At 32.8% G+C, this 16,107-nt stretch overlaps 1 protein-coding gene across 2 annotated transcripts in view; it reads right to left on the reverse strand.

Annotated features, from left to right (window-relative positions):
- LOC105197019 (sodium- and chloride-dependent GABA transporter 1) overlaps positions 1-16,107 on the reverse strand; it is a 269,127-nt gene that overhangs the window by 241,199 nt on the left and 11,821 nt on the right. For both annotated transcript variants that reach the window (XM_039454541.1, XM_039454540.1), the window contains exon 2: positions 8,763-9,039. In XM_039454541.1, coding sequence (XP_039310475.1) covers positions 8,763-8,915 — 153 coding nt within the window. In that variant the 5' untranslated portion in view covers positions 8,916-9,039. The remainder of the gene's footprint in view (positions 1-8,762; positions 9,040-16,107) is intronic.

The following is a 16,107-nucleotide window of genomic DNA, read 5'->3' on the forward strand; positions in this document are numbered from 1 at the left end:
GAAGGAACATAGACCTATGTTCTCTGTACATTCGAGTTGACGCAGAGAAGATTGACAAAGATGGAGATACAATACGCAAAAGATTGACGAGGATGGATATAGAATGCGCCCAGTCGGCAATGCGCATGCTCCGATAAATAAAACCATAGATACGCGCGAGCCGCGCGAGCACTGCGGGGTTATGAAAAGCAGCAACAGCTAAGCCTAATTGTAAGTGGAAAGAAACAGTGAGAAAAATAATAAAATTTTGTATAAGTGATTTGAACGCGGTGATATAGATGTATTGCTATATCTGCAAAGAGCGAGATAAGGCGTCTACCTATCATGTGTAAGTATAACTGCATTATATATTGAAATCTTGAACTCTGGTAATGCGAATTTTGAAGTTATATTGCTAATTTATTTCATTATTTCTAGCTATAAAAATAAATTATGAACAATTAATAAATTAAAAAAAAAACAAGTGTCTGAGAGTAGTATTTGTAATAAATAAAATAATATATGGAATTCTTATAGATTTCCGAAGAACCTTGAAATCCGCACAAAATGGTTAGCAGCATTTGGATTAAAGGAAATAGATATTTCAAAATCCACGCGAATATGTGGAAAACATTTTAAAGAATCATGTTTTCATATTGTAAATATTCAAGGAGAAAAAAAAATGTTAAAAAAAGGATCAAATCCAGAGTTGCTTCTTTCTAAAGAGAGAAAGAAATCATTAAAAAGGTACATATTTTTTTGATACAATGATTTACTTATTACCCTCTGTAGGCCGCAACTTGGGGGCCTCTGGGCCTTCTCAAGTGTGCTCGAATTTGTTTGCAATGTGATTGATGAAAGATTGATAAAATGTAGGTTAATTATCTGAAATATAAGTTATTTTGTTTCAGAAAACTAGATGAAATGTTCGATTCTCCTGAAACTTCTTCAACTGTTCCGGCATCTGTACAACTATGTGTTCCATTAGAAGATAAGAACGAGAACCCAGAATCCCAACAAGAAGAAGCAACAGTGGAAGATTTCGTAAATGATATTCACATGGAACATAATGTAGAGGATGAAACATGTATATCACTTAGATCGCCAAAATCAAATATTATTAAGCAGAAAAGATGGCGCCCAGCTTATGTTTCGCAAATAGATATAGATCATGCATTTGATACACCCCGTCGTGCAAAAGGAAACTTTGGTATAGTTGTCAGTAAATTAAATGCCTTGAAAAAGAAAGTGGTTAACTTAAATCAGAAAAATCGTAGACTGACTAAAAAGGTCGAACATTTACAGTCACTACTCAAGCTTTTAAAAGACAGAAAATTGATTTCAGAAGAAGCAGAAATGACTATACAGGTATATTGTATATAAAATAATTTTTTTAATCATGCTGAGATTTTTTAATATAAAGTAATATCGTTGCTATTTGAAATTGTAAAATAATAAGATACTAATGTATGATTATTTAATATATTCTTTTACACATTGTATGTATTTATCAATATATTATTTTCACTGTTATTTTCACATTTTTATTTTCCCTTGTAGACAATGACATCAGATAGCATGAAGGATATTATCGCTAGAAAGTTACAGTCAAAAACGGCTAAAATTTCTCCCAGTTTAAGAGCATTTGCTATGACGTTGCATTTTTATTCGGCAAAAGCGTATAATTATGTTAGAAAACAGTTTAAGAATTTGTTGCCGCACGAAAAAACTATAGCTAAATGGTATAAAGTAATCGATGGTAATCCTGGCTTTACAAAACAAGCTTTTGATTCAATTGCCCAAAAAGTTAAAAAAGAGAAAAGTGTTATTGTCAATCTTACAATGGACGAAATGTCAATTCGTGAAAACATTCACTGGGATGGTTGTAAATTCTACGGTTACACTGATTTAGGTATCGACGGAAATGATAATCAAAGTGAACAAGTACCAAAAGCTAAAAACGCCCTGGTATTTATGGCTGTTGCACTGAATAGTAATTGGAAAGTTCCGATAGGATATTTTCTTATAAATAGTTTAAATTCCATTGAAAGAGCAAATTTATTATCTAAATGTTTAACAATGTTACACAATACGGGTGCAATATGTAATTCTATTACATTTGATGGTGCAGCTGTTAATTTAAGCATGTGCACCAATTTGAAATGTAATTTTAATTATGGAAAGCAGTTTCAACCATGGTTCGAACATCCAGTTACCAAAGAAATGGTACACATTTTATCTATAGCAATTCAAATAATACTTAAAAAAAAGAAATAAAATACCTAAAAGAAATGTATTAGATTTTGAAATCTTTTACAGGTTTTCGTTTTCTGGGATGCATGTCATATGCTCAAATTGATTAGAAATTGTTTTGGATCAAAGAAAATGTTGATTGATGCTCAAGAACAGAAAATACTGTGGCACTATTTGCAAATGCTCCAAGATTTGCAAAAGCGCGAAGGATTAAGATGCGGCAATAAGCTAAAGCAAAGACATCTCAATTGGCAAGCCGAAAAAATGAATGTTCGGTTAGCTGCACAGTTATTAAGTAACAGTGTAGCTGATTCACTGACGTATTGCGAAAATCAAAATATTATAGGTTTTGCAGATGCTAGTCATACTGCAGTATTTTGCAAAACTATAAATAACTGTTTTGATATTTTGAATAGCCGTAATATTTTTAGCAAAAATCCCTTTAGTCAAAAAATCAGTTTGCAAAATATAGATAGCGTCATTGACATGATAAAACATTATATTGCTTACATAGAAGGTTTGAAATTGCAAGATGGACGTTCAATTATTAATTCGGAAAGAAAAACTGGATTTTTGGGTTTTATTATATGTTTGCAAAACTCTGTTGAACTATTTAAATTATTAAATCTAAAAACGGACGGACAATTTAAATATTTGTTAACGTATAAGCTCAGTCAAGACCATTTGGAGGTATTTTTTAGTGCATTACGGAGTCGTGGTGGTTTTAATAATAATCCGCCAGCATATCAATTTCGTAATGCTTACAGACGACTTCTAGGTAGGCATCAAATTTCCGGATCTGAAAAAGGAAATTGCTTAAATTTTGAGGGAATAGAAATTCTCAATGTTGAAAGTAGTAATGCTGAATGTTCACCAGATTCCATTTTTGATGAATCTGCTACTGTGTCACAAGACACAGTATCAGATCACGATTATATATCCACAATGTGGAAACTTACGCCGTACGTCGAGGATACTTTAAAATATATAAGTGGGTTTGTCAGCAAAGCAGTAAAGAAATTAATTCATTGTGAGTTTTGTGTGCAATTGCTATTTGGCTGTGAAGATACATGCGCACTTAATCGTATCAAAAATAGAGGAGGATTAACAATTTCATCAAAAGATGTTCAATTAATTTGTCGAACTTGCGAAATGCATTATCGACCAATAGAAAATAATTTGAAAAATTCAGATATTACAAAATTTCAAAATAACATTTTCCAATTAATAAATACAATAGTATTTAACAAAAAAGAAATTTTTAATCACATTTCAGAACAAGATATTTTTTCAAATCACAGAACACAGTTAATTAGATTAATTATAAAAAAATATTTACAAGTTCGCATACACCATACCAACAAACAAATAAGTGAAAAAAATAATTATATAAGACACAAATTTACTAAATTAATATTATTCAATAATCAATAAATATAATATATATTATACGAACAATAAAATTTATCGCAACATATATGTGGTTTTCTTTTCATATCCCCAAACTCCGCGCGCATCGGTTTGTTTTGTTTTAAGCATGCGCTCTGTCGACTAAGCGCATTATATATCCATCCTTGTCAATCTTCTCTGTGTCAACTTTTTAAGCCTATGTTCCTTCCAGTAATATATGTTCTAAGACTATGCTACTCAATTAGTTGGGATGGGTGAAATGCAATTGAACAAACTTCAGATAGCTCAAAACCGTGCCATGAAAGTAATTCTGCAGTGCAATAGTTATCAAAATTAAACACATGCTACAGGTGTTACAGTTCATGTCTACAGGGTATTCCTAAACCCATGATAAATATTTTAATGACAGATACTTTTGAAGATTTTAAGACGAAAATTCTATTATAATACCAAAATGTCGAGGCTATAATAATTTTCAAACAGGAACAGTTTAAAATTACAAATGACAGGATTAGAATTTTGCACGCTCAGGGATGGCAATGTGCTTCCCTGAACGGAATGCCTTTTACAATAATGAAATTATTGTAAAAATACGCAATGAGAGTTTTATTAAGAATCTAATTCTGTTTATCTGTAATAAATTTAACATGTATAAAATCAGATAAATATTTGTACATAATAATTTAATAATCGATATTGATGTGTTAAATATCGAAATTGTCAAAATGTCAATCATGAATACATTCGTACAATAATTCGAAAATGAAAATACCATATAACAAGTGACGGCTATTGTATATTGACATATTAGCTCGATTACATAACGACAAATTATTAAATAAAAAACTCTATAAGTAATTATTAAAATTCGTCACCTAATAATGAAAATAATACAAATGGTCATAGTACCTATACGGCCCATAATGCTATCTTTTTCTCTATTTTTTTTAAATAAGCGCTATTACACTATTTTTTTCTTAGGTATTAACATTGGATTATTTGGAGCTGCAAGGACTTTTTTAATGTATGTATAGTAAAATAAAGTTATAAATTTTTTTATTACAACAATGCATTTTGCCAATTATACCTTAAATACACATATAAAAAATGTAAAAAAAAATGTTTTAAGTTATATAATTGTACGTATTAAATGTTAAAACAAAATGCGCCATAATTTTTTAGAATTTTTAGAGTCTAAAACTTTATAAAAAAGCACGTCCATCAGTGGTCCGTTTGGTCTAATATCTAATTAAACAGTGAAAAATAAATTAGATTACAAAGGATTAATAACATTTATGAAAAAGGACAATGATTAATTCCATAATGTCTATATATTATTCATACTCAGCCATTTTATTAATGACATTTATAGACACCATTCATACTCAAGAGATTAAAAAAAGTAATATAATATATTGCCAATAGAGCACAGAAACTTGCAGCAATATTGCAATGTAAAGACATTACAAAGATTTTTTCCAATATTACTTCAGCAATGTTTCAAAAATATTGTAAAAAGTAATGTACTCTATTTCATTCACAAACATTACGAGCCACTATAAGATGGACATAACAAAATTTTATTTTTCGTAAATAAAGAAACTATACATGATGAAATAAAAAATGTAGTATTATATGACTTTTACTCACATTTTAAGAAATAATTAAATGTAAAATTTTTTATTCTATTGTATATAAATTAATGGGCATATGATATTCCTGAAAGTTATATGTGACAAATTGTTAATATAATGGCACTTAAAATATCAAAAATCAAATAATATAAATTTTAAATGTGGGAATATTATACAAATTTTTAATTCTTAACTTATACTAAAAATATCTTTATGTTATTGTTAATAAACTCAATTACGGACAAATTTGAATTTGGACTAACATAAATTTTGTACGTAAATAAGTAACGAGAGAGGAGAGATCACAGTCGTTAAATTTGCATCGGTTCTTGTTCGATATTTCAGTGAGCATCCACATCACGGATCGAAACGTCTAGACGTTATAACATTGTAGTAATTTCGCATTTCACCATCGATCTATTGTATGAAAACATTCAAATTATATTTGTTATCAGGAGGCGCGGTCGCGTCTCGCGGTATTTTTTTTTTTTTTTTTTTTTCATCATCAGCGTTAGCGTCATCATCAGCGTCAGCGAGAAAGACCAGCGCCTCTTTTACGCGAGTCAGCGAGTTCAAGCATAATGAGATTATCAGATCTCAGTAACGGCTGAACCGATCAAGTTCCGAGTAGTCTCAATCGATAGCTTGGGGAAAATTGCATAATAAAAGTGTTTTTATTTTTTCTCTCCGTGCCCTACGAGCGGAGATATCGCGACGCAAAGTCCAAATCTCGACGATTTACATTTAAGATACGTCATTATTATTATCGTCGCCAAGCGAATCTTGTCCAGTACATTTTTTCGACACGAGTAACGAGTGGCGCTCGTTACTACACTATATTAGAGTCCCTAGAAGTGGAGAGTCTGGACATTTCGGGGTTCCACGTGATTGGACTGCACCTAAAATGGCAGCACCAATACGGATCCTTATTTAATCCTCTTTAGCCAATGCGATAACAGCATACAACATGTTTATGTGCACACAATGATAAACATACACACACATAAGGTATACATATGTATACATATATGTACATACACTGACATATTCATCACCGACATTTTAGGGGCAGATGTCCAGACTCTCTACTTCTAGGGACTCTACACTATATCAGCCCGTATGCAACCATGTGATGCATCACGATGGCCGCGAGTGTCGCGACAATGATTGTCGTGATATCATGGCTTTCCTAATCCGTAACCTGAACTGAATCGGCAATACATCTCGGTTTGCGGGACAGACGACATTCTTTTTGCCGATCGTCGCTAAGAGAAACTTGTATACGTTTTCGACACGGAGTGGTGCTCATTATAGCCGTTTTATGTGATTATGGGTGCGTTCCTTTTCATGCATAACATAACATGCGATTCACGCATAACATAACATGCGATGCATCATTTATCCTTGTTGTTTTTCAACTAACTAACGTTAAACGAGGATATATAATGCATTATGCACGTCATGCGCATCTCATGTGATGTGATGCATGTATATCGTATGGTACTATTTCTGTATTTTAACAGAGAAATTTTTCTATGCTAACCCATGTGGTACTCTCTTTAATTCTATACAAAACCTAAGTGATTCTATTTCTGCATTTTCATTGAAAAATCTTCCTATTCCTAACCCAAGTAGTATTTACCCAAGTGGTACTATTTGTGTATTTTAACAGAAAAATTTTTCTATGCTAACCTATGTGGTAATTACGTTTAACTTTAAGTCTACAAAAGTATATTATTGCTTAACACTACAAAACGCGTGATATCAGTACAAAATTACCTTTTCAAAAAAAGGTAAAAAAAAGGCGGTATTTATGTGTGTGCGCGCACCTTATCTTTAATTTTACCTAAAAACACAAGTGATACTATTTCTGTATTTTAACAAAGAAATTTTTCTATGCTAACCCATGTGGTACTCTCTTTAATTTCTATACAAAACCTAAGTGATTGTATTTCTACATTTTCATTGAAAAATCTTCCTATTTCTAACCCAAGTAGTATTTACTTAAAAATAAATATTTTTTATTTATTTAATCCAACCTAAATGTATTCTTCCCAAAAAATGTATGAAATCTTTAAATTGCGCCATTTATAAAGAGAATATGTTGCTCTTTGAAATAATTGCTGTACTACTTTTAACAAATAAAATGCAAGTGATAGTATCTTTATTTTTTAAATAAAATCCAAGTGGTATCTTTAATTCCTTTCTAAATAAAATTCGAGTGATACTATCTGTGTATTTCTATTGAAAAATTTTTCTGTTTTAACCTAAGTAGATGTACTTAATTTTAAAAAGTTTCAAAGGAATATATAACATTTAATCTTAAAGAATTAAGGAAAAAACAGAAATGAGAAAGTTTTATTAAAATATAAAATTTTTTAACTACAAAAAATTGCCGCTGCTAGATGTTTAAATATCTAAATAAAATGTTGTAAAATATTTATTATAATAGTTATGGTAACTTAGATAATTATAATAATTTACAATGTTACTTGTAAAAATTATAATGATTTACAATGTTACTTGTAAAAGATAATAATTTACAATGTTACTTGTAAAAGAAACAAGTGTTGAAGAAATTTACTCATTAACTTACTTCGCGTAATTACTTTATTTTATAACGCGTATCTTACAAGTGTTACATTTATCGCATTCTTTCTTATGTCAATTCTTTTCATTGCTTTTTTTATCTAGCAGCGGCAATTTTTTGTAGTTAAAAAATTTTATATTTTAATAAAACTTTCTCATTTCTGTTTTTTCCTTAATTCTTTAAGATTAAATGTTATATATTCCTTTGAAACTTTTTAAAATTAAGTACATCTACTTAGGTTAAAACAGAAAAATTTTTCAATAGAAATACACAGATAGTATCACTCGAATTTTATTTAGAAAGGAATTAAAGATACCACTTGGATTTTATTTAAAAAATAAAGATACTATCACTTGCATTTTATTTGTTAAAAGTAGTACAGCAATTATTTCAAAGAGCAACATATTCTCTTTATAAATGGCGCAATTTAAAGATTTCATACATTTTTTGGGAAGAATACATTTAGGTTGGATTAAATAAATAAAAAATATTTATTTTTAAGTAAATACTACTTGGGTTAGAAATAGGAAGATTTTTCAATGAAAATGCAGAAATACAATCACTTAGGTTTTGTATAGAAATTAAAGAGAGTACCACATGGGTTAGCATAGAAAAATTACTAATGACGAGAAATTCAATATAGTAATCTGATTGCATTCACACTAACAACCGCGTGGAATTGTATTGGCAAATTAATTTGAGTTGTTTTTAATTTTGAAGTCAATGTGTGAATTTATATTAGTTCTTATATTCAAAATATTATATTATAATGTGATATTGTTGCAACTTGCAATATTACATTATAATTTCTAAAGGCAAACCATTGTTGCAATATTGTTGCAATCTTTCTGTGCTGTATAGGTTGAATGAAATTTGGCAATATGATAATCCATTACCACACTGAGGATAAAATCCAACTTGGTGCTCCATGTTCCACGTTCCGGAAGAGGTTTACTCTTAGTCGTTGAACAAGTTAGATTTAACGTTGTTCTGCCGTTGTCAGTATTTTCTGTATCAGTCACTTCAGGATCCCGTGATGTCTCTGTCATGATTGTGGGCTTTTGTGGTTGACCCACTCAGTGTTTTGATTTCTCTGCTCGTACACGCACTGAGGCTGATTATTGACTAGTGTCGTCTCAAATGCGAAAATGATAACGAGACATAACACAGTATCTGTAAAACAAATTTCACAAATAGCTTACTCAAAAACATAATGTAAAGTGAATCTCTATTAGTTCTTCTTGAAAAACTAATAGACATGTGTCAGATGAAAGAAATTTAAAAAGATTTTTATTTCTTCAAACCTTGAAATGTTCAAAATTTTTCCAAATAAATGCACCTTTTTTCTTTCTACTTTTAAATTATAGAAAATTAATACACTGACAAAGAAACTAACGAAAGTGTTCCCTTCAGATTATAACGAGCTTTTAATATGTTGTAGTACAGATAAAAATAAGGGACACGTATTTTTTTATACGTGCCCATACGCACTTTTAGGGAGTGAAACACCTCTTTGCAGAAAATCGATTTTTTTTTCTCTCAAAGCGTATATCGTCGAAACTATAAAAGATAGAGAAAAGTGTTCTAAATGAAAATTGAATGTCTCGAAGAGTACTTTATAACAGCAAAACAAAATTTTTTTTTAATTTGTTAAATACTTTCTCCTACCACTTACCTATTTTTTTCAAAATTTTTATTATTTTTATAAGCAAAATAAAGCTTATATTATTACGACTTTAACGGTATATAATAAAGTTACAATGCAACATTCCCATTTTCAAAAAATAATTAAAAACCTCTGTATACGCATGGTACGCGCACCCGTCCGCACATTCGTGCGCTACGGAAGTGACTCCTTCCGATTTCGATGTGCCTTTAATATGTTGTACAGATAAAAATAAGGAATACGTATTTTTTTTGTACGTGCCTTAATGCTCTTTTAAGCGTGAAACAGCCCTTTGAAGAAAATCAGTTTTTTTTCTTTCGAAGCGTGTATCGTTGAAGCTATAAGAGATAGAGAAAAATGTTCTAATTGAAAGATAAATGGCTCGAAGAGTACTTTATAACAGTGATAAAAAAATTTTTTTAATTTTATACTTTTCCCCACCACCTATCTAATTTTTTCAAAATTTTTATTTTTTTATAGGCAAAATAAAGCTTATTGTTAGGAGTCAATGGCAGATTGGTGCGTTATGTTTTTATGTATTTGAGAATGAGCGTTTTATTTTGTATGTTTTTGTGAACACACTGGACCCCGGACTTTTGCCGCTTTTTTTGTACCACGCACGTTCCGATGGGTTGCGACTAATAAAGTTTATTATATTTACTGAAATAAAGTGAATCTTACTTCAAGAATGCCCTAAACACAACAGGTTATGGGCCCAGTGCCTTGAAGAACCGAGGGGTCTATGAAAGAATTGCGGAAAAGGAAAACGTCGAGATACATCGAGGAAGCGAGCCTTGAGGTTAGATTGGCTGAAAGAATCGACGTGCAAGAATGGAAAACTCATATCAAGCAGTGATTAAGTTCACTGGAGAAAACTGGATTACATGGAAATTTCAGGCTATGGTAATTTTGAAGGCGAAAAATGTGTATGAGGTTGTGACCGGAATGAAGAAACGGCCTGCAGTAGCGGCTGATGAATGGGACAAACTCGACGCAAAAGCGCAAGAAATAATCGTCACGAGGATGGAAGAAAGTCCGTTGGTACATCTGTGTCGTGTAAAACGTCTCACGAGATGTGGGAAAAGTTGCTCTCGGTTTACGAAAAGAAGTCCAAGGTTAGTATTCACTTGCTACAGCAGAAATTTTTTGCTCTAGAAATCAAAAGAGAAAATATTTCGGTATTTATTTCTCGACTCGAAGAAATACGAAGTCAGTTAAGACAAATGGGAGAAGAAATGTCGGAAAGTATGTTTATCACAAAAATATTAATGTCTCTCCCAGAAAAGCTTAAACATTTTATACCGGCATGGGAATCCACTGCAGTCGAGTCTTAAACAGTTCAAGAACTTACTTCAAGATTATTAATTGAAGAAGAAAGGATAAATTCGACTGAAAATGTAACAGCACTAGCTGTTAGTAATACTGTAAATACGAAACACAAGCAGAGTCATTCTCAGGCAGGAAGTCAAGTCGTAAAATGCTTCGCATAATAAAGTGGGACATATCGCCAAAAATTGTTTTAGAACAAAAAACTTAGAATCAAAGAAGGAACAGAGAACGTGTTTCTGGTGTAAGAAACCGGGACATATTATGGCAGATTGTCGACATAGGAATTCGAAATTTAAAGAAGAGAAAAAGAAACCAAAAGAAGAAACAGAAGGAAATGCATTTGTTGGTGAAACTTTTGCACTGAATTGGCACAAAGAAAATGAACAAGAAATAGCGTTTGTAGGAGGACAACCGCTAAGCGAATCTGACTGGTGCATGGATAGCGGCGCAAGTGAGCATATGTGCAACAACATGGATCTTTTTGAAGAGTACAGCAAGGCCACAAGTAAATGCAGAGTGAAGATAGGTGACGGAACATTTCTTAAAATACATGGTGTAGGTACGGTAAAATTAGAAGCGTGGAATGGACACAAATAGAAACAAGAATATCTGAGGTATTATTTGTACCGGATCTAAAAATTAATTTATTTTCACTTGGTTGTGCGTCAGACAAGAACTACGAAATGCATTCGGACAATTCAACATGTAAGTTGGTAAATAAAAATGACAAGGTGTGTGCCGTCGCGAAGAGACACGGTAAACTATATAAAATGATTTTTAAAACTAGTAATGAAAACTGTAAATCAGAAGACACGACTTTAAATACACGTGATGATAAAAATAACGCGCTTTGTCAAATTGCGGTTGAAACGATAACAGACTGGCATAGAAAATTAGCACATCAAAGCTATGAGTATATTCGAAAATTCTTAATAAGTAACAACAGATTTAAGGAGAATGATTTTCAGGATACGTGTAAAGAATGCATCGTAGGCAAGCAACACAGAAGTCCGTATCCATCAAGCAAATCAAGAGCTTCAAGGACATGTGAAATTATTCATGGAGATGTATGTGGACCGATGGAGATCTCATCCCTAGGAGGTGCAAGATATTTTTTATTGTTGAAGGACGACTATTCAAATTATAGGCATGTGTTCTTTATTCAACATAAGTCAGAAGTTAAACAGAAAATTTCTAGTTTTTTAAAAATGGCTGAAAATATAACTGGAAATAAGGTAAAGATCCTACGTACGGATAACGGTCTAAAATTTGTAGACAAAAAGTTACAGCATCTTTTAGAAGAAAATGGCATTTGTCATCAGAAATCCGTGGTACTACACAAAATTAAATAATAGCGTAAAACGTTCAAACTTTCCTATACAAAAAGTCGATGTAGCACTAGCTAATCTGAAAAGAAAAAAATATTTCTCAAAATTAGACGCGGAATCCGGGTTTTATCAAATAAAATTGGATGAAAAAAGTAAAAAACTAACTACATTTATTACGCCGTTCGGACGATTCATGTTTACGCGCCTATCGTTCGGTATAAACTGTGTTCCGGACTATTTTTCACAACGATTTTCAGAACTATTTCACGATTTAGAAGATGTTACAATACACATGGACGACGTGTTGATTCACACAGAGACCAAAGTAAAACACCTAGAATTACTAAACACTATTTTCAAGAGGCTCGAAAAAGCAGGTATAACCCTTAACAAAAACAAATGCGTGTTTTGCGTGAACGAAATAGAATTTTTAGGGCATATAATTTCGCAGAAAGGGATTAAGGTTCATCCAAGTCGAGTTTCCGCGATTTTAAACTACACGCCCCCTAATAATAAAAAATCACTAATGCAATTTCTGGGCATGGTTAACTACGTCAATAAATTCATTCCAAAGAAATCAGAGATCTTAGAATCGTTAAACGCTCTTTTGAAAGAGGACGTGCCATTTACGTGGACAGACATTCAGCAGCGAGCCTTTCAGAAAATAAAAAAAATTATTAACGCAAGCGCCAACGTTAGCATTCTTCGATTACGAAAAGAAAATATTAATTCAAGCCGATGCATCGAGTTACGGATTAGGAGCGGCACTAATTCAAACGGATAATAATGAAAATCGTGAAATCGTGGCTTATGCTTCAAAATCACTCACAGAGTCAGAGAAAAAATTTAGTCAAATCGAGAAAAAAGCACTAGCGTTAACATACGCGTGTGACCATTTCAAGGAATATATTCTCGGCATAAAAATAATACTTGAAACAGACCATAAACCCCTATTGCAAATTTTACAAACAAAGCCGGTCGACGATCTTACCCCTAGACTTGAAAGAATCCGTTTGCGGCTTATGAAATATAATTATAAAATAGAATATGTTAGAGGTAAACAATTAGTTTTAGCAGATTGTCTATCAAGAACACCGGAAGTTCTCGCGGAGGACCACGGAAACGATCTCTCAGAAGAGATAAAAGGATATATCAGATTTGTAATAAGCAACCTTCCTGCATCAAAGGATATGCTGAGTAAAATTAAACAGGAACAACAGAGTGATCGCATCTGTCAAATTCTAATTAAGTATTGTTTAAAAGGATGGCCGGAGAAAAACAATCTAGCAGAGGGATTACTACCCTACTTCGCTTATAAAGATAATATCTCGTATACCGAGAACTATCTGTTGTACAATTCTAGACTAATAATACCACCAGCGTTACAAAAAGAAATACTTAACAGAATACATGGGGGCCACCTAGGAATAAGCAAATGTAGAGATAGAGCAAGCCAATCAGTACGGTGGATTAGTTTAAGCACTCAGTTGAAAAATATAGTACAATATTGCCAGAAATGTATAGAACAAAGAGCGAATCACAAAGAACCTTTTATGCAGGAAGATTTTCCTTCATGACCATGGCAAAAGATAGGGTTAAAACTCTTCAAATGTGAAAAATGGTACCTGATAATAGTCGACTACTACAGTAGATTTATTGAGATACACGCCTTAAATTATTTAACGCAGAGGGAAATTATAGGAAAGTGTCGCGAAACCTTTGCGCGTTTCAGCATTCCCGAAGTTATTAGGTCGGATTGCGGGAAACAGTTTGAATCCGAATTTCAAAAATTTGCAAAGGAATACGAATTCTAGCACATAACGAGCTCACCCAAGTACCAACAAAGCAACGATTTAGCAGAAGCCGCAGTAAAAATAACTAAGGGCATTATAAAAAAGTGCGATGATGTACACGAGGGGTTATTGGCGTACAGGACGACACCGCTTGAGAATGGGTATAGCCCAGCAGAGTTAATATTTAATCGGAAAATACGGTCTACACTTCCGATTCTTCCGTCTAAGCTAAAATCATTCAAAAACCACAGGGAAATAATTCAGCGGGAAAAAAGAAACAAGCAGAAACAAATCGAAGCATACAACAAGCGTCACCGGGCGAGTAAATTATCAGATTTAAATCCTTCAGACGCGGTCTGGATCCTAGACCTACGTGTATACGGAGTCGTCCTGCGACGTTTGAAAACACCTAACTCGTTTCTAATAAAAACGGAAACAGGTTCAACGGTAAAAAGAAATAGATGGCATCTAGTGCCGGCGCCCTATAATCGGAATCAGAAAGGAAAAAGCGTTTGATGTCGGAGCGCCGACATTTTTCGAGGAGAAGAGTGAAGACGCAATACCGGGTGACGACCAAATAGCGGAGGAACGGAGTGCGAATGATATAGGAGCCAATGCGTTAGCCGAGAATAACGAGAGGGGCAATAGTCACACGGGAAATGGCGAGCGTATTTACAGACCTAGGAGAAACTGCAAACCTCCGAAGTTTTACGGCGAAGTGGTCTCACATGGACCTTGATAACTGTATTGAAACTTATAAGAAACTTATTAATAAAAGGGAGATGTTGTGGGGGCGACATGCGGCACTGCGGGCACGCTCGCGGAATCGCTAGAGATGCTACCGATCCCGAGAGGGAGCTAGGGGGACTCGCGGCGCAACATGGCGACACGACGCCCGAGGTAAAGCACGTGTTTATTCCTCTCGCGACCCGATCCCATTACAAAAATCTTTAATTGTTCTGTATCATGGATTAGAAAACAGCCCACAGTAGCGCTATCGTCTACGGAAGCAAAGTACATGGCGATGGGCTTAGCAGCGAGTGAAGCACGTTGGCTTAGGTTTTTATATAAAGACTTTAATATTCAAAAAGAGTTCGTTTGCGTTAAATTGTATGAGGATAATCAATCCGCAATTCGAGTGAGTAAACATCCAAAGTTTCATAAACGTTTGAAGCATGTAGATATTAAACATCACTTTGTAAAAGAAAAAGTTAGAGAAAATGCTATAACGGTTATCTACATTAATACAAACGATCAGGTAGCAGACATCTTAACAAAACCTTTAGGAAAGAGCCAGTTTATTAAACTAAGAGAAGATCTAGGCGTGTTTTAGTATGATTACAAGCAAGAGTATTCTAAGTGTTAAAAATGATAAATTAATACCACGCAAGCAAGAAATTTTTTGTTGTTATTATAAGCAAAAGACATAGAATTTTTTATTCTCAGTAACAAAGAAGATTCCAAGTTTAGCAAAAAATTGTTTGTAAAAATCTGCCTTTGAGAAGGGTGTGTTAGGAATCAATGGCAGATTGGTGCGTTATGTTTTTATGTATTTGAGAATGCGCGTTTTATTTTGTATGTTTTTGTGAACACACTGGATCCCGGACTTTTGCCGCCTTTTTGTACCACGCACGTTCCGGTGGGTTGCGACTAATAAAGTTTATTATATTTACTGAAATCAAGTGAATCTTACTTCAAGAATCCCCTAAACACAACACTTATTTTATTACGAATTCAATGGTTTATAACAAAGTTATGTTGCAACATTTACATAATACTTAAATGTATACATATTAAGATCAGTACTGACGTAAAAATTAAATTTCAAGATAAGAGATGATCCAAAGTGCATGCGCTAAATGGCGTCGTTATGCATATTTCTACACCAATCAAATTTTGTATATAAACACATAAATTAAATTATATAAATGCATTATAAAAGGTAAAATTTCTAACTAATTTTTTAATTAGTTTTATATTAGTTCTCTTGTTGTTAGTTGATGAGCTGGCAATGGATAATAAAAATATGAAATGTGTGAGTAATAATTTTTTGTAAACCAAGTCTTCTTGTCTGCAAAATGTTGAAGAGAACAAATGTTCTAGTCGAATCATGTAGACCAGTAAA

Source organism: Solenopsis invicta, chromosome 10, assembly GCF_016802725.1.
Source record: "Solenopsis invicta isolate M01_SB chromosome 10, UNIL_Sinv_3.0, whole genome shotgun sequence".
NCBI lineage: Eukaryota > Metazoa > Arthropoda > Insecta > Hymenoptera > Formicidae > Solenopsis > Solenopsis invicta.